This window comes from Crocodylus porosus, unplaced genomic scaffold, assembly GCF_001723895.1.
Source record: "Crocodylus porosus isolate Cpor-Errol unplaced genomic scaffold, CroPor_comp1, whole genome shotgun sequence".
NCBI classification, from domain to species: Eukaryota; Metazoa; Chordata; order Crocodylia; family Crocodylidae; genus Crocodylus; species Crocodylus porosus.
Window position 1 is genome coordinate 29,112,541 of NW_017728907.1, and position 23,530 is coordinate 29,136,070.

General features: G+C 43.5%; 1 protein-coding gene across 2 annotated transcripts in view; it reads left to right on the forward strand.

Annotated features, from left to right (window-relative positions):
* CDC14A (cell division cycle 14A) overlaps positions 1–23,530 on the forward strand; it is a 142,163-nt gene that overhangs the window by 50,638 nt on the left and 67,995 nt on the right. For both annotated transcript variants that reach the window (XM_019531022.1, XM_019531021.1), the window contains exon 5: positions 13,168–13,247. In XM_019531022.1, coding sequence (XP_019386567.1) covers positions 13,168–13,247 — 80 coding nt within the window. The remainder of the gene's footprint in view (positions 1–13,167; positions 13,248–23,530) is intronic.

A 23,530-nucleotide genomic window follows, 5' to 3' on the forward strand; every position in this document is an offset into this window, starting at 1 on the left:
CACCCTTACAATGAAGTAATTCTTCCTAGTATCTAACCTAAACCTATCCTCCCTCAGCTTGTGGCCATTGTTCCTGGTGACTCCAAGGGGGGCCCTGGTGAACAGGCTTTCCCTGAGTCCCTGCTGGTGGCCCCTGATAAGGTTGTAGGCAGCCAGAGGATCCCCCACCTCAGTCTCCTCTTGCAGAGACGGAAGAGATTCAGGTCCCTCAGTCTCTTCTCATGGAGGCCCCCAGCAATATGAGTGGCCCTCCTCTAGACCCTCTCCAGGGTCTCCATGTCCCTCTTGAAGTGCGGCACCCAGAACTGGACACAGTACTCCAGCTGTGCTCTGACCAGCACCGCATAGAGTGGGGGCAAGACCTCTCTGGACTTGTTAGTGATGCCCCTGTTGATGCATGACAGGGTGCGGTTGGCTCTGCCTATTGCTTCGTCGCATTGGCGACTCATTCATCCTTGAGTCAGTCATGACTCCAAGATCTCTCTCTGCCTCTGTGCTGCCAAGAGGGTCAGCCCCTAACCTATAACCATAATGCTGGTTCCCTCTCCCCAGGTGCAGCACCCTGCACTGGTCCTTGTTGAACTGCATCCTGTTCAGATCTGCCCACTTCTCTAACCTATCCAGGTCTGCCTGGATGCGGTCCCTGCCTGCCGGTGTATTCAGTTTACCCCACATCTTGGTGTCATCAGCAAACTTGAACAGGGTGCTCTCCACACCCTCGTCCAGGTCACTAATGAAGATACTGAACAGCACTGGCCCAAAGACCGAGCCCTGAGGGACTCCGCTGCTGTTTGGTACACATGACAGTTTCTGCTAAAATGAGGACCTGTCTCAAGCTATCCAGCTTAGCAGATCTAGCCAGAATTTTCTAGCTACTAGTATACAAGTGTTGGAACTATATCTTGGAAAATGGGTTAACATTTATTTGACTAGTAGAATCTCTAGGTCTCTGTTGATGTGCAGAATACCCTGACAGCTTGTCCACTGCAAGTGATTATAGACCAAAAAATTAAGTTTTTAAACATATCTTTCTTTGCATGCCCATCAATCAGTCTTCTAATTAAAGAATAACTTTTATAGCTTCCACACATTTTGGTTGTGCTTATAGATTGATCTAACAACTTTCACTTTAAAAAACAAACCTAATTTTAAAGAATGTCAGAAGTATTATATTTACCCAGTTATTTCATTATTTCATTCCAGAATTAATGTTTATGGTTGTCTGTTGAACTGATTTGAAACTGACATCTGCTTTTGAGCTGAAAAAAATAATTTAAATGTGATACTACTTGGGAAATGAGTTTCTGTGACATTGCTTTAATCTTGAAGTACTCAATATAAGAATTGTATATAGTTGAGAGAGGTGGAGTCGGGGAAGAGCTGGAAAGGGAGTTTGGCTCATTGTCTGCTGTTAGCAGAAATAAAAGAAACCTTTTTGTAGGAAAAAAAAGAAAGGCTCTTGTCTCAGTGAACTCCACCCACACCACTACATGGTACAAGAAGTGGTCAGGAACAGGTGACTGCATTGCATGGAATGATCTTTCAGAGTAAAAAACAGAGCAACAATGGGCTCTTGGCAGAGAACTGGAAGAGGCTTGTGCAACCTGTACTTCAGGGTGGGTAGAGCCAAGTGACCAAACATAGCTACTTTTATGAATGTAGCAGGTGCTGAGGCTCTGAATGTATTTAACTGAGCCAAACAGAACAGTCTGATTTATGAAGGTGCTCAAAAGTTTGAGGAGTACTAACTTGGAAGTCTTTTGAAAGATATCAGTTTCATGTGAGGTTGCAAAAAGAAGAAGACCTCTTTGGGGAATTGGAAAAGGATCTCAGAAATGCTGTGTCAGTCCTGCAATTTTGGAGAACTTGGACTCCATTGTGATTAGAATTCGGATAATAATACGGATCAGAGACACGCAGGTTAGATAGACTGCTGGAGGATCTTGAGGATTCTCAAGCTAGAAAAAGCAATCAGCATGTGCAAAGCAGCAGAGATCACCCAGACTAGATTGAAGTCTTTGGAAGGAAATCTAGATGCTGAAATTTGTTAACAGAATAATAAACCCTCCCAGAAAAGAACTGAAACAAAACAGAGCTTGCAAGGAGAGGTCTGAGAAATGCGGCAGGAAGAACTTAAGAAAAGCAGCATAAAGAGCTATACAGGCAGTCCTCAGACTTGCGACACAATTGGTTCCTGAATACCATGTTTTAAGTCAAAACGTAGTAACTTGGAACCAATAATCCCATAGGAATAATGTTATATATGGGTGATTCATTCCTTTACGATGCTCAATACAGCTGCATCCAGCTGCTAAGTATGGAAGGGGGTGGAGAGGGAAGGGGTGTTTGGGGGGGGGGCAGATCAATGCCCCTGCAGTGAAGAAGGGATTGGGGCTGGGATTGGAGGAACTGCTGCCCAGTGCGGGGGTGGGGGAACGGGACAAAGGCACAGGTTGTCCAGGGGGCGTGGGGAGGAGGTGTAGTCTGGAGGCAATGCAGTGGCTCCATCCCACACCCACTCCACCCAAACTGGGCAAGTCAGTCTGTGCGCCCCTGCACTCGCCCCAGCCCCACTTGCTCCATGCAGATCTGGGGGCACCCGCCCTGCCCCCACCCACCCTATGCCCTCCTAGACAAGTGGGGGAAGCAGCAGCAGGAGTCACCAGATGAGCAGCTCCCTGACCAGTGGTGTGCAGTGGTGGGAGCTGCTTCCCTCCCCCTCTGCACTCCTCAGTCTTCATCCCATACCTCCTCTGCCCCAGTTGGGTAGTGCTTGCCCTAACCCCTGTCCCAGCCCCAATCCCTCCACTGCAGGGGTGTTGATCTGTGCCCCCACACTTCCCTTCCTTCTCCCCTTCCAGACTTACCAGCTAGATGCAGCTGCATCAAGCATTGTAAAGTTGACACCTGTGTGGGAACCTCGAAACACAGTGTCAATTTATAAAGGTCGTAAGTGCTGTTCGAGGTAAATTGAAATCGTAAGTCAAGGACTACCTGTATAACAAACAGGCTATAGCAGTGTCCTGCTTTTTGGACAGTGCTGGAACAAATGCAAAGGACAACCATTTTCCTAGAGTATGTAGAGGAGAGGACTGCAGGTATAGAAAGGGGCAATCTGTGCGACCACTGCAAATTGCAACAATGCAGGCAGCAACGAAGAGGAGCTGTATGTAGAAATAGTACAAAATACACCAGTCTTCTAATGATATTGTGCATCAGGCTAGAAGCATGGAACTCCTGTGTCTTTTAAACTGGACACTGGTGTACAAGCCAGTGTCGTATCAGACTATGTTGTAAAGGTTTTGAAAAAGAAAGCAAGTAGTCGCAACAAGCAGATAAGGCTCTGAGGTGACAGTGGAGAGTTGATTCCTACTGTTGCCCCCAAGAGCTGGAGATAAAGGTAACAACTAGTAGTGAAAATATTCAGTTTGTGGTTGTCCAGGGAAAACATATACTTATTTTAGGGCTAAAGACCTGTTAGGCACTGGGTCTTATTCAGAGGATATATACTATAGAGGGGCACAGTAAAATTGAAGATAATTTTTAGGATGTATTTGAAGGGCTTGGGAAGTTGAATAAAAAATATAAGATTGTCCTGTCTATGCTCTGTACTCCTACAATACATGCTCCCAGAACAAATTCTGTAGCTCCAAGACAAAGCCTGAAAGCAGTACTAGAAAAACTGGTTGCTCAGGATGTTATTGAGAAAGTAGAGGAACAGACATATTGGGTTCATTCTTTAGTATTAGTGCAAAAAAAAAAAAGAATACTTGGGCCTTGTCCATGAGTGAGCACATGTCTGTTTTGGCATCTTAAAGCAGTTTGAGATGCCACAGGAGGCACACCACGAACGAAAAAATGTTCCCGACGCTTCAAATATGCAGTGCGAACTCTTTAGCTTGATACCGGGAAATCCTGGTATCAAAAGAAAACGTGCCAGAAAAAAGTGGCACAAGACGTGCTCCTGGAGCATGCCCCAAAGCAACTGGAGGCTGGGTTTTCCAAAGAGACACTCTGGCACCCGGCTAGAGCATCTCTATGCCTGCCACATGTCTCTGCTGTTCCAGCATGATGCCTTGGTGTGCTGGAGGAAATAGAAGCGGGGCAAGGCTGACAGCAGTGGCTCAGACCCAGGCTCTTTCCCCAGTAAGCAGGGGTGGGGTAGGGAACTATGGGGGGCAGAGGGGACTGTGCAGCAGGGGTGGGTCCTTTGTCTGCCAGCCCCCCACCACATAGCAGCAGCTAGCAGCGAACCCTCAGGGCACTTGCAGAGCTCTGCTGCAGTGTGCAGTGCTGCCTGAGACTCAGAGTACATGTGGCATACAAAGCCAGCCTGGGCTGCTGGTGCGTGCTCTTGGACAAGACCAAGCTGACTCCTGCTGCCACTTGGGGCTTCCAGCACTACAGACAGTAGCTGCAGGCTGTCAGTTCTGCTCAGCACCACAAAGTAGCTGTGGGTCCAGATGCAGTGATCCCCACATCCCAGTGAGCAAAGGCAGGCAGGGGCAGCTCTGTTTTTTTCTACAATAAAAAACCCCAAAAGCAAACACCAAATTGTATATATATTTAGAATTTATTTTATTATGTTGATAGAGACAGTGGTAGGCTTCAAGTGATGTTTCATTTTAATCACAGAAGAATGCTGGTTTGGGGTATTTTAATGAGAGAATTTGGGTTGGGGGGTTAAATCAGAGAATTTGCAATTGTTAAACAGGGTACATTATGATCCCTGCTGGTGAGGCAAATGGTGGGACCTGAGCAGAGGAGCCTGCCCAGGGCCCGCACCAGGGACCCAGCTGCAGGGCAGATGAGGTGACTGACCTCCTGGCCATTTGAGGCCAGGAAGACATGCTTCGACAATTCGAAGTGGGCCACTGCAACAAGGACATTTTCTAGGTGATAGCTGCCCAGATGGCAGAGCAGGGCACCAGAAGTCAAGACAGTAGTACTGCCTGAAGGCTAGCTGACCAGCCACAGCCCACTGATAGCTGACCCAGAGGTATAGGCAGCTGTGCTGCAGTGCCCATACCACAGCCCAAGTGGCCATGCAGTCTTTGTTTGGGTTTGCCAGGCATGCGGATGCTGTTGCAGATGGCAGCAGGGCACAGCCAGGCAGCAGCCCCCACTACCAGACTGCTGTAGTGGGTAGAGGGTGCAGGGGTCACTCTGGGTTAGGGCTGCTTCAGCAGTCCAGCTGGCACAAGGAGCTAGTGTCCCCAGATACCAAGTGGCTAGGCCTCAGGCTCCTGAGTGCCAGGGCAGCTTTATATACTGCTGGCCTCTGCCTCTGTCTCCTCCAGCTAAAGATGCAGGAGGAGCTGGGCAGGGTCATTTTGTTCCAAGAGGCACAATTTGCCCCACACCAAAATGCATATTTAGGAACATGTGCTGAGGTACAAATCTCCAGCACAAATTTGTGCCACTGCTGCTTGACCTTTTGCAAGCACAAGTCTGCATGTGTGTGCATGACGTTGGTCTTTGCCTAGGCCCAAAATTCTAATATAATAAAAACCTTAATGTGTCCGTCTGTCTGTCCATAATGCTTTATTCGCCCTCTGGTTGGTTGTCTCGGCAGCCAATCACAATACTGACTGAAGCAACCAATCAGACTGCTCTGCACAGACAGACATGCATGGTGGAGTGCTGTCCTGCTCCTTGGAGGCAGTGGTAGCGCGGAGTACTGGCGGCACAGTGCTGGCCTCAACCCCGCACTCTGGCACACAGGGCTGGATGTATGGCGGCACTGTGGGGCGCTGGGTGGCGGCACCTGTCTTTGTCCATCCCCCCCTCCCGGGCCCTGAGAACAACCGTGAGGGAGAGAGGGGAGTCGGGGAGGGGGCTGCACGTAGCTGAATGTGCAGCGGCAGCAGCAGAGGGTGCTGGGTGGCAGCTGCGGTTGCCGATTAAAGCTTCCCTCCTCCCCTGTGCCTGGGAGGCAGTGACGCTGTGAGGTGGAGCAGTGGGGGGCCACAGGAGGCTGGAGGCAGAGCAGCGGCAGCATAGAGTGGCGGTCCTCTGTCCCTGCTCCCCTCCCCCGTTGTTCTTGATGGGCAATTGGCTAGTAACTTAATTAATACGTAAGAAGGGAACACTTTCAGATTCCTACTAGGGAAGAAATCTTTGGAGAAATGGTACAAGCAACACAGGTACGTCAGCAATGGTTGGGTTTGGCAGGTACCATTAGAAAAAAATAGCAGATATTTGAGCCTGTTCAGCACTCCATATGGAAGATTCTGCTTTAACAGATTGCTTTTTTGAATTACGTTCAATGCCAGAAGTGTTTTATAAATATATTCAACAAATATTTGAGGGCATTGGAGGTGTCGAAATGTATATCAATGGCATTTTAAAATGGGGAGGTGCAGTAGAGGAACGTGATCCAAGACTTCAGAGCTCTGGAAAAGGCTTGGTCATCGAAGTTAAAACTTAGTAGAAAAAAGTGCAAATTTAATCAGAAAAATAACATATTTGGGTGAATAATTAATGGATCAAGGTGTACAGATAGATCCCATTAGAGTACAGTTAATTACTAATATGCCACCTCCCACAGGTAAGAAAAGAATACAAAAGTTTCTGGGAGTAGTAAACTGTGGGGGAGTCTGTATCTAATATGGTGCACAAATACAGCAATCTAAGAGCTTTACCGGACAAAAGTAAATATTGGATATGGGAAGCACATCATGATGAAGAGCTTAGGAAGTCCAGTGCTTAGATTCTATGATGGCAAACATCAGACAAAAGTGTCTACAGCTTGCCTCTAAAGAAAGTCTTGGAGCAGCACTCATGTAGAAATATGAGCACCATTGGAGGCCTATAGCTTATTCTTCCAGGGCTTTAACTGAAATGGAGCATCACTTTGCACCTGTTGAAAAAGAGGCTTTCGCTCTGGTGCATGGATGTAAAAAGTTCCACATCTTCCTGTATGGAAGACCACTATTAGGTGAAATGGATCACGAGCTGCTGACAGTAGGAAAAAGAGGGCTTGCTGATACACCTCCAAAATTAGAGGCTGTTCTATTTTTTTCAGTTTCAGTTGCAAATTAAAATTAGAATGTAAACCAGGGAAAGAATTAGCCATGACAGATACTTCGAACAGAACAGAAAGGGAACTAAACCCAGAGTTAGACATTGTGCATGTCAGTTTGTTAAAGAAAATGTGGCCAGTTTCCAATTAAAGTGTGCTGTGGCATCTAAAGGTACAGTCCACAAGATCAGACATTATAATTAGTAATCCAAGCCATAAATGCATGATGGCCTGAAAGGTACATACTCAGTCCTTATCACCAGTTTGAAGTAGAGCTGTCCATAATACATGGGATCTTGTTAAAAAAATGACAGACTTTTGTTTCTCCCAAAGTATTACATCAGGATATGTTACAGAGGATATGCAAAGGACACTTGGGTATAGCATAATGCAAAAGAAGGGCTAGAAAAACTCTGTTCTTGGCTATACATTGATATGGATATAGAAAAATATGTTAAAGCATGTTCAACATGTCAAAAATGCAGTGAGACTGAGAATCAAGTGAAACACCCAAGTGGAAGTGACCAAGGATGAATTGGCTCCATAGTCCAAAGTAGTAGGAGATCTATTCACTCATGCTGGAAACACGCCCCCCCTCCCCCCCTTATTGGTTTTTGGCTATTACTCTCATTATCTGGAAGTGGCAAGGCTTGAGAACACTACTGTGAAGCATGTAATAGCACATACAAAATCTGTCTTTGCTGAACATGGCATACCGCTTATGGTCAGGTCTGACAATGGACCACAATTTGATGGGTATGAGTTCAAGCACTCGCAAAGGAATATGGGTTTATGCACACTACCCCTACCCCAAGATACCCACAGTCTAATAGAGTTGCAGGAAATGGTGTCAGAATAATAAGGCGGCTGCTAAACAAGCCAGGAGTTTCTCACACATCCTTATTCTCACATATCACTAAATTATAGATCATCTCCTTTGAAATGTGGGCTTTTGCCAGCTGGGCTCTTATTTAACAGTAAACTTAGAACAAGACTACCTAATTTGAAAACCATTAATAAGAAACAACAAATTGACATAAATGCTTATGAGATGTGTGATAAATATAAATAAAAAGGAGTCACGAGACAAGGGAGTACTGAGAATTGGAAACTCTGCTACCCCACAACAGGATACGCATGCACCTGGTAAAACATGGATGCTGGAGACAGCTGTCTCTTGTGAGGTAGTTCCTAGATCTTATGAAGTGGAGACAAATGAAGGAAACATCTACACAATGAATAGAAAGCACCTGCATCCGAGAAGGACAGGAGATGGAGCAAATAGTGTTCAAACTGGAGAAAGACATGGAGAAGGCTACAATATGGACCAAGCAAGACAATCCAGAGACAGTGGTACCTTGCAGACCTACAAGACTATGAAGGACACCGCAAAGATATATGGAAAATTAATATTTTATTTTAAAAATTGAATTGATGTGTGTGGTTATTGGGTGAAATGGGTTGTGTTTTCTGCTTGGAAAGGGGAGATGTGAGGATAGTATATCTTTGAGAGAAGTGGAGTTAGATAGACCTGGACAGAGACTGATGGCTGTCTGTGGGCTGTTTGCAGAAGTAAAAGAAACCTCTTTGTAAAAGTAACTCCTGCCTCAGTGAACTGAACCCACAATGTGACATTTTTTTTTGGTGGGGGGAAGCAATATTTTTATGGACATGTATAGACGAAACGGGGGCCCTAAATTGAAGCAGTGGAATTCCACAAAACTGAGCAAGGGGTCCTAATGAGAATCAAAACTTTTGGTATCTTATTTTTAACTAACAGGATTGTCTGCAATGACAAACAGAAATGTTTTTATATTATTTTCTTAATTGGGTTTAGTAGTAGTCAGTGTCAAAGAAACCAATTGACTACTCCCTTATTTACAATTCAGCTTATATCCTTTTGTTTAGAACAATTCCTGTTTGTTTATCTGTGTAGTTTACTTATTGTTTAGATTCCTTGTTTGCAGGAAATTAATTATTTGTTGCAGTAAGAGAATGGAGTATAGTTATTACTACCAGCAGTGCTTGTAGGAATCTAGAGTGCCTAAGATTCATTTCTGTCCTGTTTGGGCTCATCATCCTACAGAGGAAACAGCTGCATGTTTTCAAATCGGATTACAAAATAGCTTCATTGCTTTTGGTCACATGTTAAGTCACACAAGTTTATCAATGTTCTGAACCGTGTTAGTTGAGAAGCTCAGGGTTTTTTCCCCTCTTTGTTCTGATGCTAAAATATTAAGTGTAAAATGAAACCTGACGAACATTGGATCAAGTTCTCAGAATAGGATTCCAGTTGTAATTGTGCACCCTGACTTGTTTAAAAAACAGAAACAAAAAAAACCCTCAGCATTTTGCATTTGTTGTCCTAAAATAGCCTAAGAATTACTAGTGATACTTTATTAGGGGAAATTCAAATTTAACATGAGAAAATTAAGTCCAAAACTCTGAGATGCAGTCTACAAGAATGCCTGGGAGGATACAAAATAAGAGGTCATGCTTTCTAACTCTTAATCTGACAAAAGATACTTCATGTGCTTGGGGCGAGTCATTTCTGTCCTTGCCTCAGTTTCCCTGCCTGTAAAATGCCTGTCTTCTAGGCATGTTAAAGAATGTCAAAGTACTTCAGACATATAAAGTGGCATTATTCTGAACACTTCTTTTTTATGCTGCATTTTAAAATTATGCCTCAAATTAGCCTTTAATTAAGTTGGGGGGGGGGGAATCTCATAATTATGAAGTGATTTGGTAATGATTAAGTATTGAGTATGTTTGGGCATCTGCTGAATCCTGTCCCTAATGCAAAATCATAAGCTCACCTAGGTTTTTTAGCCCTACTTGTCACCTTGACAGATTATGCTCTCTAGGAGTTTTAGCAAACAGAGCAACTTCCTTTCATGCTATTCACTTCCCAGGAGGGACAACAAGCACTTGAACCAGTAGCCTTGGACACGTTTTGCTTCGAGCCAAGCCTCTTCTCCAGCTGCTTTGAGCTATTCTCAAGCTATTCACCAGCAAGCACAAAGATGTGTTTAGTGGTTGTTAAATAATGGGAGGAAAAGAGAAGCAGAGGAGTGAGACTGGCCACATATTAACTAAAGAAATGTGCAGCTGCACATTACAGCAAGTTTTCAGACAAGAAAAGGAAGTCAGTGTTGCAAGTCTGCCCTACTATCTGTTCAAATTACAACAAGACAGACAATGTGGATAATTATATTTTATATAATATTGGATAATATATAGTCATACTATAACGTGTCAAGCACAGAAAGCTTTCTTTCTCAATCAGATAACTTATCAGGAAGTTAAGGTAGTGAAACCAAAGGTCACCCTACAATTATTTTGCAATCTTAAAGTAGCAGATGCAGCTGAGTGAATTCAAACCTCTGTAAAGCAGCAATGTCATGCATCTACAGCTTTACTCTCTTGGTTGATTCTTAGGACCCAACCATTAGAAAAATATACCCAAAACAAACTATTATCTTCTGGGAAAATAACTGTTCCTAAAAGCCTCAGTTCCCTTGGAGTTACATTGCCTAGATTTTAAATGAACCAAACAGACTAGTTTTGTTTGCTATACTTTTGGAATATTAAAAGCAAACTCTATTTTTGAGTTGCTGTTACTTGTTTCTCCTCTTATTATAATTTGTTTAAAATCAAAACTTCTTTCCTTCGTCATTTTGTTTCACTTCTTTCCTGTTGCAGATCATGGTGCATGACTTCCTCTACTGCTTATCATTTTCACTTTTTGAACTTCTTTTTGCTTTTAATGTCATCTCCCCCCACACACATTTTGTCTCCTTTTTCAAAAATCTCAGTACTTTTTTTTCTCAATTTTTGTTCCACTGAGTTCTAGTTGTTCATAGAAAATATTTTGACAGTGTTGGTCCAAAAACTGCCCTGTTAATGCGTGTGGTGATTGTGAGAAAGCAGACGCTTAAACTATCTTCAAATGTTGCTATTTTACTCTTATGAAATAACAAGATATAGCTATAACTTTTGCACAGAAGAAAACATTTAGTGGTAAGAAGAGTCTGTCCTAGGCAGCCCCCTTTTTTCTGAATGCATAATTCTCAGAGGTGGGTAATAAAGAAACACTTTTTACTATGGGGAGATCCAGGATTCCCTAAAAGGGGGTGTGGTACACTGTAGGGGCAGGGGTGAGGTGTAGCTGGAGCCTCTTGCTGGTGGGGGACATGGAGGGAGGACCTGCTCCCTGCTGCTACTTGCCCCTGCTGACCTGGCCATGGGCTGTGAGGATCAGCTGTATGGAGTGCTGGGCTTACCTGGGGACAGCAGCAGTGATACTCAGTTTCTTCTTCCCACTCCCTGGTCTCTGCCACCTCCACCCTTTCCTCCCTCTGACTGGGAACAGGCACTAGAAGGAGGAATCTATGGACTACTGCTGCCACGGTGGCAGAACCTGACTCCCCCTGTAGCCCACTCCCTGCAGCCTTCAGCTCTGGAGTGGCTCTGGAGCCGCTCTGGAGTGGCTCTGGAGTCACTTCATGTCTGCATCGTCTAGGGACAGTTGGTGGTGTTCAGGTCCCTGCTTCCGCTCCTGTTTCCAGTCAGTGGGGGGGATACTTGTAGGTGGCAGGCGAAGGAGGCGAGCAGGGAACAGGCACTGGAAGGAAGAATCTGCATCCTGCAGTTGCAGCCCACAGCTAGAGCAGGGCAGGAGCAGCTCTGGGCCCTACCACCCCCAAGCCCAGATCAGCTGAGGGTAGCAGTAGAAAGGTAAAAAGCACTGAGTGCGAAGTAACTTCTCATTGCTGCAGAGGCAGATGGAAGTTGTAACAACTTAGCAGACATGCTAGTAGGAGGTGCCTTTTATTTAAGAGAAGTAGTGGTTTTCCATTTCTTGGATTGCGGATATGTACATATTCACAAATAAAATATTATGTATCCTGCAGCAGTATGAATCCCAATTAAGAGGTAAAGTCCTGGATTCTATGTCAGTGGTGCTCAATTTTTTGGCCCCACGGGGCCAGATGAGTGATGTGAAGCTGGTCCACAGGCCGGATTGGACCCTGTGCACCAGGGTCAGGTCCTCATGACTGGATCAATCCAGGCCCTGCATGGCCTCAGCTGGCTCCTGTATGCCAGGTTGGGGACCAGCATTGCATCCATGAGCCTGGTCCAGTGCTCAAGGCTACAGAGAAGCCCCATGGGTCAGGTGACAATACTTGGGCTCAGATTGAGCCCGTGAGCAAAGGTTTGAGTACCCCTGTTCATCACCTTCATTTAGAGATGACTTGTGACAGCCAAAGCCAAAGCAGACAGAGAAAAGATAGTGGTGGGGGAAGTCTTAGGCTACATCATCAAAGATTTTTTTTCTCTCTTTTAAAGTCATGTGTAGCTGTGTAGGAGGCAAAAAAATTCTTGTTACAAGGAATGAATGAAGTGCCAAACAGGAGTTATCATTATTCAGTGTTTTAAGTGCAGGTTAATAAGGAAATTACTTATTTCAGTCATTTAAAAATCATTCCAAGTCAGTTTCTAGGCTGCTTATATAGGAACAGGAAATCACTTTAAGGGAACAAAGGGCAAAGTCTTTTCTCTTGCGTTTTGGGCTGTATGGCCTGCTGAAGTACTATTGGTTTTGGGAGTAATTTGTTCTGTAATCTGTACTTGGGAACCATGTCCTTCTTGCTGGTGAACACATGGGAAAGAAGTAGACTTATTACTGAATGGGATGTGCTCACAAGTATGTTCTTAGTAAGAGATTAAATTCACAAAGTAAATTATTCACTCCAATTTATCCTTGCATTGCATTATAAATCTTTCTTTGTGCATCTCTTGATTGCAGCAGTCTAAACAATTATAAAATCATAGAGAAGCAGGGCTGGACGAGATCTCCAGAGGTCATCTATTTTAACTCTCTGCCTGAGGCAGGATAATCCCTATCCAACCCATCCTGTATTATTTATCTATTTGACTTTGAGGCTATTGCTTACATAAATGCACCACACTGGATCCTACTAAATTGTAGCTGATTTGGATGACAGATTATTATATCATTTTGTCAGAAGGAATATATTGTGAAAATACAGATCTGCGTGGCATTAAAAATAACTTTATTTTGAGGTTTTGGGTTTTATGGCTCATTTTTATTCTAAAGACTAATTGTGGTTTTTTTCTAGGTAATTTATTTAAAGAAGACACCAGAAGAAACCTACAGATCACTTTTATCTGGGTCTAATCCACCATATCTCCCATTTAGGTATGTGAAGTCTTACTTATTTTTTATTACTTTGGAACTTGCTAAATTAAAAAAGTAGTGATTATGCAGTGATGCAAAATATTTTGGTTACAGAATGATTCTTAAAAAATGACTTTTGATGAAAGTTTGCGTCAGGATAGCATGAGAAATCTATCTTGTTTGGGAGGTTTGCTTAATGCATGTTTCAGTCTCAGAAAATCATTGGTAATCAGCTACTCTTTTTAATGATAATGTTGTTCTCAAAGTGTATAACTTGTGAACTAATTTTCCATGTGATATACTTAGTTTGCAAGCAGAAGAAGCTGCTAATTAGGTTGGAGGTAACTTATTTTCATCAAGATATATATTTCCAAATGCAAATTAGAAAGAGAGAACTAAAGCTTAGAGAATTAACTTGTTTTCAATTCTATTTTATGGATAAATTAGATTATGGTGGCATTACAATGACTCCTAGGTAAGACTGCTTGAAAAATGCATGTACAAAATAGCAAAAGCTACTCTGAAAATTATGTGAAGAAGTCTCTTACATACTTTCTGGACCATACTATGCACCATTTCACTGCTTTGACTTCAGCAGCAAGCATGCAAGGTGGTAGCTGCTACTGAGCTTCAGCTAGGGAAAGAGGATAAGAAGGCTGAATTCAAGTAAAAATATCTTTTATCCAAAGCTAAAAAAAATTGACATCCTTTTTGTACTTGTGTGAGGTTATTACTGAGTAGGAAGATATTTCTAACCAGAGCCTGATTTGTCAGGAACTGAGGTCTGGAGTGTTCCAGAGTCTGGATCATGTCTCAGTTCAAGGTTAATGTAGTGATAATCTTGCTGGGAACATGGCAGCCTGTCAATACAAACTCATTGGTTCCATACTTTTGCACCAAAGATTCTGTTGACCCATAGCCCCAGGACCACTCTAATCTAATAATTAAAAATGAAATTTAAGTCCTTAGTATGTATTCAGAGCAAATGGACCCTTGGATTTGCTGAGGCTGACAATAACAACCAAGGCAGCAAATCCAGTGGCAATGGCACAGGCTGTCCGGAGAGGTTGTGGAATCTCCATCTTCGGAGGTTTTTGAGACTCAGGTAGACAAAGCCTTGGCTGGTATGGTATAGTTAGGGATGGTCCTGCTTTGAGCAGGGGGTTGGACTAGATTCACAGATGCTAGGGTCGGAAGGGACCTCAAAGAATCATCAAGTCTGACTCCCTGCCAGTGGCAGGAAAAAGTGCTGGGGTTATGTGACCCCAGCCAGGTGTTTGTCCAGTGTCCTCTTAAAGGCCCTCAAGGTAGTGGAGAGCACCACGTCCCTTGGAAGCCCATTCCAGATTCTGGCAACCCTAACCGTGAAGAAGTTCTTTCTGATGTCCAACCTAAACCTACTCTCCATCAGCTTGTGGCCATTGTTTCTGGTATTCCAAGGGGTGCTCTGGTAAACAGAGCATCTCCTATTCCCTGCTGCCCCTCCCGGTGAATTTATATACTCTCACAAGAACCCCCCTCAGTCTTCTCATGTCCCTCAGCCTTTCCTCATAAGGCCTTCCCTGCAGACCTCTAACCATATGAGTAGCCCTCCTCTGGACCCTCTCAGGGTTGTCCACATCCTTCCTGAATTGCAGCGCCCAGAATTGGACACAGTAATCTAGCTGCGGCCTTGCCAGTGCCGCATAGAAGGGGAGCATCCCCTCCCTGGACCAGTTTGTGATGCATCTGCAAATGCATGACAAAGTGTGGTTATCTCTGTTAATTGCTTCATAGATTTCATAGACGTTAGGGCTGGAAGGGACCTTAAAGATCATCAAGTCCAGCCCCCTGCCCCAGCGGCAGGAAGTCAGCTAGGGTCAGAGGACCCCAGCAAGATAAGCATCCAAGCATTTCTTGAATAAGTCTAGAGTAGGTGCCTGCACCACATCTGAAGGGAGTCTGTTCCAGGTCTTGGGGACTCGGACAGTAAAGAAGTTTTTTCTTATGTCCGGCCTAAAATGGTCTTGTTAGGAGTTTATGACCACTGGTCCTTGTTTTTCCTTGGGGTGCTCTGGTGAACAGACGCTCTCCCAGATCCTGATGAACACCCCTTGTGTACTTGTAGGTACTTGGTCACATTAACGGCTCATATTAATCTTGGAGTTGACAACTACTGTGACATCTCTTTCTGCCGCTGTGCTGCTGAGAAGGTCATCTCCCAGCCTATAGGTGTACTGGTGATTCCCTCTCCCTAGGTGCAGCACCTTGCACTTGTCCTTGTTGAACTGCATCCTATTGTTCTCTGCCCACTTCTAACCTGTCCACGTCTGCCTGGATTTGGTTTCTTCCCATCAGTGTGTTTGCTTCGCCCCATAGTTTGGTGTCATCTGCGAACTTGAACAGACTGCTTTCCATGCCCTCATCCAGGTCACTGATGAAGATATTGAACAGCACTGGCCCAAGGACTGAGCCTTGGGGGACCTCACTGCCCACATCTTTCAAGGTGAATACTGACCTATCCACCACCACTCTTTGGGTACTCTTAAGCAGATTTGCCACCCACCTGATTGTGTAATTGTCTATGGCACAGCTGTTCAATTTGTTTATAAGAATAGGATGGGATACTGTGTCAAAGGCCTTCTTAAAGTTCAAGCAGATGACATCTACCTTGACATTTGCATCTAAGCTTTTAGTGACCTGGTCATAGAAAGAAACAAGGTTAGTCAGACAGAATCTACCTGCTATGAACCCATGCTGGTTGCCCGTCCACATTAAATTACCCACTGGACTCCTACAAATGTGATCCTTGATAATTTTTTCAAGGGTTTTCCCAAAGATAGAGGTGAAACTAAATGGTCTATAGTTACTTGGATCTTCGTTCCTCCCCTTCTTGAAAATAGCAACCCCATTGCCCCTTGTCCAGTCCTCAGGGATCTCACCTGAGCACCATGAGTGCTCAAACAGTCGTGCCAGTGGCTCTGCTATGATACTGGCTAATTCTTTCAGCACCCTTGGGTAGAGCTTATCTGGTCCCATTGATTTAAACACATCCAGCCCCTTCAAGTGTCTCTTTACTAGGTTGACACTGACGGTTGTTGGGCTGGTGTTTTCCCTGCTTCTGTCAGTAATGCATTTTGGAGATTTGTCTAGATCCAAGTTCAAGAATACAGAGGCAAAAAACTCACTGAAGAGCTCTGCTTTGTCCCTCCTATCTATCACCAGCTACCTTGTTTATCCTGTAGGGGTTCCTATGCTGCCCTGATCCTTCTTTTTGCTCCCTATATACCTGAAGGACTTTTTGTTGTCCTTTAATTTTTGTTGCTAGCCTGAGTTCTAATGCTGCTTTGGCCTTCCTAACTGATACCCTGCAAGTGCGAGCCAAGGAGGTATAGTCCTCCTAGGTAGCTACCCCCTACCTCCACAGCCTTTATGCCCCTTTTTTGCTGTTAAGCTTTCCTGGATTTCTCTGCTTAGCCAGGAGGGTTTCTTAGCCCCTTTGCCCCCTTTACTGTGCAGTGGGATTGCTGCTTCCTGTGCCCAAAGGATTGCTTCCTTGAGGAATGACCACCCTTCATGGACCCCATTTTGTCAATGCTCTTGAGCTTTAATGCCCCACTAACTAATCTCCTAAGCATCTTGAAGTCAGTCTTTCTGAAGTCTTAGCACTTCTGCCCTGCTGGTTACTATTCCCATCCTTCACTGAATAGTGAATTCAGTCAGTTGATGGTCACTATCCCCTAGGTTGTCTTGTACCTCCAGATCCCCAGCCAGGTTGTCCCCCATAGCCAGCACCAAGTCCAGCAAGGCCTTCTCTCTAGTGGCATCGTATACCTCCTGCATCAGGTGGAGGTCCTGTATGCAGGTTAAGAACCTACATGAGCAATTAGTTCTGGCTGACTGATCCTCCCAGCAGATGTCAGGGTAGTTTAGGTCACCATGACAGCCATATCTCTTGACTGTATGGCCTCTGAGAGCTGCCTAGAGAATTCCTGTCTAGCTTATCCTCCTGGTGTGGCGGTCTATAGTAGACCCCCACTACCAAGTCCCTTTCCCCTTGCCCCCCTTGTATCCTAACCCACAGTACCTCAGTTTGGCCCTCCTCTGATCCCATTTTGATTGTAGAAGATGTATATTGCTCCTTAACAAACTGAGGAACACCCCCCCAACCGCCTTTTTTCCCCCACTCTGTCCCATCTGTGCAGCCTATAACCTTCAATGCCTGCTGCCCAGTCATGAGTAGGGTCCCACCAGGTTTCAGTTAACCCAACCAGGTCGAAGTTGCTGCTTGCAAGCAGGAGTGCAAGTTCCTCCTGCTTGTTCTCCAAGCTTCTAGAATTAGTATAGAGACATTTAAGCCCCCCAGTGGGTGCCTTTGGTACCCCCTTGTCCTGATGTCTGTCGGGCCCCTTAGTGCTTACTTAGGCTGATTCATTGCATGGCTTGTGGTTCTCTGAACATAGGTTCTTTTTCTCCACTGCATCCCCATCTCCTGACGAACCTAGTTTAAAGCCATTCGGAGGAGATCAGCCAACGTGTAAGAGAACAGACTCTTACCTTTAGAAGAAAGATCAAGACCATTTCGTCCCAGGATACCTCTCTCATGCAAGTGTGGTTCGTGATTGTAGAAGCCAAAATCCACGTGATGGCGCCAACTCCACAGCCGCAGGTTAACTTCTCTAATGCAGGTGTCTTGGTGTTGATGGCGACCGCTGAATGGGAAGATCAGTGAGAAGGCCACCTGTGCCCCCAACTTCCTAAACCTGGCCCCAGAGCCTTGTAGTCATTCATGATGCAGTCCAGACTACTCCTGGCAGCATCATTCGTGCCCACATGGACAAGGACCGTGGGATAGTAAGTGGAGGGCCAGATGAGGTCGGGAATCCTCGCAGTGATGTCTCGGATCCTGGCACTGGGCAGGCAGCAAACCTCCCGTGCCATGGGATCCAGTCGAAAAATAGGCCCCTCCTTGCGTTTCAGGAGGGAGTCACCCACCACGATGACCCGGCGTCTCATCTTCTGGTTGCCCGGTTGTCGCTCAGTCTGCATGGTTAAGGCAGATGTGTCTTCCCCTGCAACTTCCTCTGCTGCATCATCCTTCAGTGCTGTCAGGGCTTCGTATCTGTTCCCCAGTTGTGTTGGGGAAGCAGTCACAGCCGCACACTTTCTGGCTCTGGAAGTCCCTCTTGAGATCCCTTCCAACCCTAATTTTCTATAATTCTGTGATTCTCTGACTAAGGTATGTGTATGTGTGGATGAGTGTTGACCGTAGTTCTGACAGACTTCAACCATGCAGGCTGAAATTTTTGAGGTGGGTGTCAGCCTCAGCCTAAGTTGAGTGTATTTCTTTTTTATTAAGCTCCAGTCAGAATGATTCAAACATTTCTGAGAATAAGACAGGATGGGGGCCCACCTTTTTAAAAAAAAGGTTCTATTAACCTAGGGTTGTGGTGAGCAGTTATTTTGGCTGATGGGCCACTTAACAAGTTTTGGTGAGCTGTTGAAGGCAACAAACATAAAATTCATGGTGAAGATATCATTTTAACAAATTGTAGATAAAAAACAAATCATATGCTAAAAATCAAACGTCAAAATTTAAAATACTTTTTGAAATTAAATTAATTTTTGTCCTAATTTATGTTGTTTTGTGTAATGTATATGCAGGCAATTTTAATAGCTGCAAACTTGAGACAAGGAAGGAGCTTAGAGAAATTTAAAATTACTTAAACTAGTAAACGAATAAAAATTACTAGAAATTACTGTTATATGTTGAGACTTGTTTTATTTTTGGCTGACTCATTTTCATTGTAGCCAAACTCTGGTTTTCTTCTGCAGCATGTAGGCTCTTTCTCTTGAAAAAAACACTATCATATCCTTCATAAACATCCTGCTTCCTATTGTAACCTTGATGTTTTACTTTTTTTTATTTCAGCATCAAGCAAAAGGTTTTTGCAAAGTTACCTAATATGGAAACTTGTACACATTGTCTTTATACTAAAAAAAAAATAGGTTTCAATACTTTATACATTTGCATCTGAAAATTTGAGATTAAATTTAGAGGTGGAATTTTATTCATAATCATATTTTTTTTCTTTGTCAAACACTGAGGAAAACTGAAATGCAAATTTTTCCCTAGAAGCGGTTAAATGGGAAGACCCTATGTAGGGGTCTGTGGCCTATGACATTCATTTAACTGAGTGTTCCAAGAAAATAAAGACATAAGAGAAAGAAGTACCTTTTGAGGATTAATGTTTGTATGATCATGCTTGCATATCTCACATAGATTCCAGCAGCTGTAGCTCATGCCACATTTAATACCTCATATGTATAGAGATTTACATTTTTCATGTTTTGAAACCAAATACAAATCTTTGTCAAATAGCAGTTTAGCAGTTCAAATACCTGAAGGGCAATTACAGAGAGGATGGAGATGAGATTTTTCTCTGTAAATGTAGGGGACAGAAATAGGAGCCAGTGGCCTCAACCTTCTGCAGTAGCAATTTAGGTTGGAGATTTAGGAGGAACTTTCTGACTATGAGGGTGTTTGAGCATTAGGGTGGCCATCATAAAGGACATTTCAGTTTTCTGCTACTCTGTCCTCTTTTGATACAAAACCCGATGCCTTTATGTCCTCTATTTTTCTCTTCAAGAGAGGTCTCTCTCATAAAGGTCCAGGTTCATATCAATAGAGGACTGCCGGACTGCCCTCTGATGGCCACCTTACCGAGCATTGGAACAAGCTACACAGGTAAATTCAACAGTAGGTGAGGCAGATATTTGGCTGGGATGGTTTAGTCAAGGATGATCCTGCCTTGAGTGGGGGGCTGGGCTAGATGTGAGCTCATGAGGTCCCTTCCCACCCTGCTTTCCTAGGATCCTCTGATCCAAATTTTGGGCAGGGCCAGAAGTGTTCTCTATCACTATGGCTGCCTGACACTCTTCTTTTTAAAATCCCCTTTTCAGTTCCATATAACTTTACCAAATTCAGCCTTTGGAGTTGAACTCTGTTCATGCCACGTACCTGCTGCCTGCTGAATTGTTTCAACCAAAACAGTTGAGAATAAGGTTAGGTGAGAATTTTTGTCAGTGTAAAACTTTGGTAAGCTTTTCAAAAACATTTGAAAAGCTCCAGCATGACCATGTTTTGGCATTGGTAAGTGATATACCCTTGAAAAATCTTAGTTTACATGTGGGCAACAGTCTTATTTTGATTTTTAACGCTGATGTCTGAAGATTTTGAGCACGTTTGAACATCTCACAGCTATGAATTCCATGCATATTGCCCCCACAGAGCAGCTCTTGCTCCAGGCTACAGGGGCAATGCTGGACTTTCCCATGTAATTGCTGCTCCCTGTTCTGAGCTGGTCATTGGAACTGAGAGCAGAGTGCCAATTTCTCCCTTTTACCCAGGGATCCCTTTGCCAGTATCCAAGAGAGCACTGGAAGAGGAAGCTGTCTCATAAAAGTCAAGGAGACAAGTCAGACTGAGGGAGAAAGATGCAGTGAGACATATTGGCAGAGAGGAATACTGAATGAGATTGTCTAGGCAGAGGACTAGGATTTGATTTGGGAGGTGGGGAGGGAGTGGAATTGGGTGAATGAAAAAAGTGGGACTAGGAATTGGTGGAGGGGATGGAAGAACTTGGAGCCAGTTAGCTCAAAGGAACAGATTGGATGTGGAACTGGGGGGAAACTTCAACGTGTGTGTGTGTGTGGGGGTGTGTGTGTGTGTGTGTGTGTGTGTGTGTGGGTGTGTGTAAAGGTTAAAATGAAGAACAGCTATTTAATTTGAATTTTACTCTTAAGTATTTCTGGGTTTTTTTTCTTAATGGAAATACTGATTTAGCTGCAACTTACCTTGGTGACCTTTGTTTTATATTTAAAAGATTCATGAAATTCCAGAGAGATGAACTTGAGGCCTCTGTTTATGGAAGGATTTAAGAACTTCCGAAAAGTCATTGGCAGCCAGGCTGGTGTAGCGCAAGGAACCTTCTCTCTAAGCAAATGCTGTTTGTCTAATTTGAAGAACATTAATGGTTTCCTTTGCAATTATATTGGGATGGTGCAGGAACTGTGGGATTTTCTGTGGTTCTGTCTCGTTCATGGTTTGATGGGAAGAGTGTTTAGAAGAGACTGAACTGTTGTATGCCGGCACCAAAAATCAGAAGTAGGAAAGTAGTATTTTACTTGGCATTCTGTTGTGGATGAATATATGTTGTCTATAACCTATAAGAAGCTTTTGTAGTCTTAGGTAAGACACCCCCTCAGTGGTCACTTTGTTGCAGCAACATTGGGTAGTGTTTGTGTATGGTGTTCACTGTGAGAGGCGATTTTACTTTAAAAAGCCAAAAGATACGTTGGTAATATTTCTTTGGAGGTCTTAGGTACTCTCAAAACAGGTAACTTGAGCTCAGTGAGCTATTGTCTCACTATTCCCATTCATACAACACTCTAAACATCAGTAGTGAATGAAATGATTCTAACAATTCAGATTTTGAGATTACAGTACCAGATTACATATTGACAGTAAAGTTTTAAATGATTGCAATGTGCAGTACTTGAGACAATCTTTGATGAGCTCTCAGGATGCAGATGATAATTTATGAATATGACACGCATACCAATATATATTAATATATTTTCACTGTTAACTAATGTTTCCACATACTAATTTTTAGCTTTAAAATTCTGAGGTTGGAGATAGTAAATGCTTAGAAAAGGACCTCTAAATATTTTTAACTGAAAGCATAAATGTATTTAACTTCAGATTTTATTTATTCTGTACTTTAAGTTACCTATATGTTGAAATTTGTTTTGCATGGAAATACATCTAGGAGTGAGATTTTTTTTCTAATAATTGCACTGGAATGATCATTTTTTTTCCTTCTTTTCCCCTTTTTTTTTTTGCACAAATACTGATTTAAAGAAGTGGAAAAATCTGCTATAACAGCAGGGACTAAACTTTGTGGCAGGCATCCCACAAAGTAAGTCCTGCACATTTCATGAGTTCCACTCAAGTCTTTTTCTCTTGCTCTGTTTGCTTCTCTGCTTTCTGCTGCTTGCTCTTTACTTCCCACCTGAACTATTACTCTACTTTATGCTCCCTCTCCTCTCTGCCCTGTGCCACGCACAGAGGCTATCCATGCTATCCTTGCGGCTATTAAAACACATGCCACTCTGTACTTTGACATTATAGCAGACCTTTAAAAAGGCTCATACCTTTTGTTGGACCATCTGATCACAATTGGGCTAAGTTTGTTAAGAAAAAAAAAATACTGGAAACATTGTCAGGAGACAGCTGCCAGTGTTATTGTGTCATGAAAGTGTATTCTCGTGTGGCTCCACAGTAACAAATCATATTGGCAAAAGGAGTGCAGCACTATACATGGTCATTGTAGTGTATCTTGCACAAGCCATCTTGGAGATCTTTTGCTGTAGTTTGGAACATCACCATTATGTTCAGAATTATGGGAATCCAATCCCAAACTCCAACAACCCCTTCTATTCATTTCATAATCTCTCTTTCTCATGTTAGTTTTCAGTCTTTCTGCTGTCTTGCTGCCAGAAACACGGCTGCTAAACAGATCAACAGAGTGCTTACATGTGATTAAAAAATGGGACAACAGATTCTTCGCTTTTGGCATTACTGTCACAGGGACTGGGTGTACATCAGTGAGAATCAGAAAATGGCAGAGGAGAGGATGATACAGGTGATGGATATTTACCACAAGCTGCCCATACAGTGTCAGAGTCCTGTGAAGTGTTAGGTGATGGGATGATTAAACTGGTGTATATTTTACTCATGAGGGTATAGAGAAACAAAAATCTTGAGGAGTCTAACCCTGCTGACATCTTTTGTAGCAATGATTTCACAAGCTTTTTGCGGAGTTGTTCAACTAAAATTGGCATACTGTGGTGGGAGAAATAAGGCAATTCTTTCTAAAACGTGTGGGTAATGATGATTATAGTATTGAACTCAGAATGTCAGTAAAATAGCACTAAGGCAGACAGGCAAACAGAGATGTAAAGCCAAAATGAATTAGAATTTCTGCAAGAGAACAATTTTGCTTTCCAGTTTCACTGTCTTGAATGGTGGTACCCAAATTGGACACAGTACTCTAGGTGAGGCCTCACCAGTGCTGAATAAAGTGAAAAAATTGTTTATTTTGATGTGCAGGCACCATTCCTGCTAATGCAGCTCAGATTCACCTTGGCTTTTTTTTTAAAAAGAGCACACTGTTGACTTATTCACTTTGCAGTCCAGTACAGCCCCAGGTCCTCTTGTGCAGTATCTCAGTCTAGCCAATCATTCCCCACTTTGTATT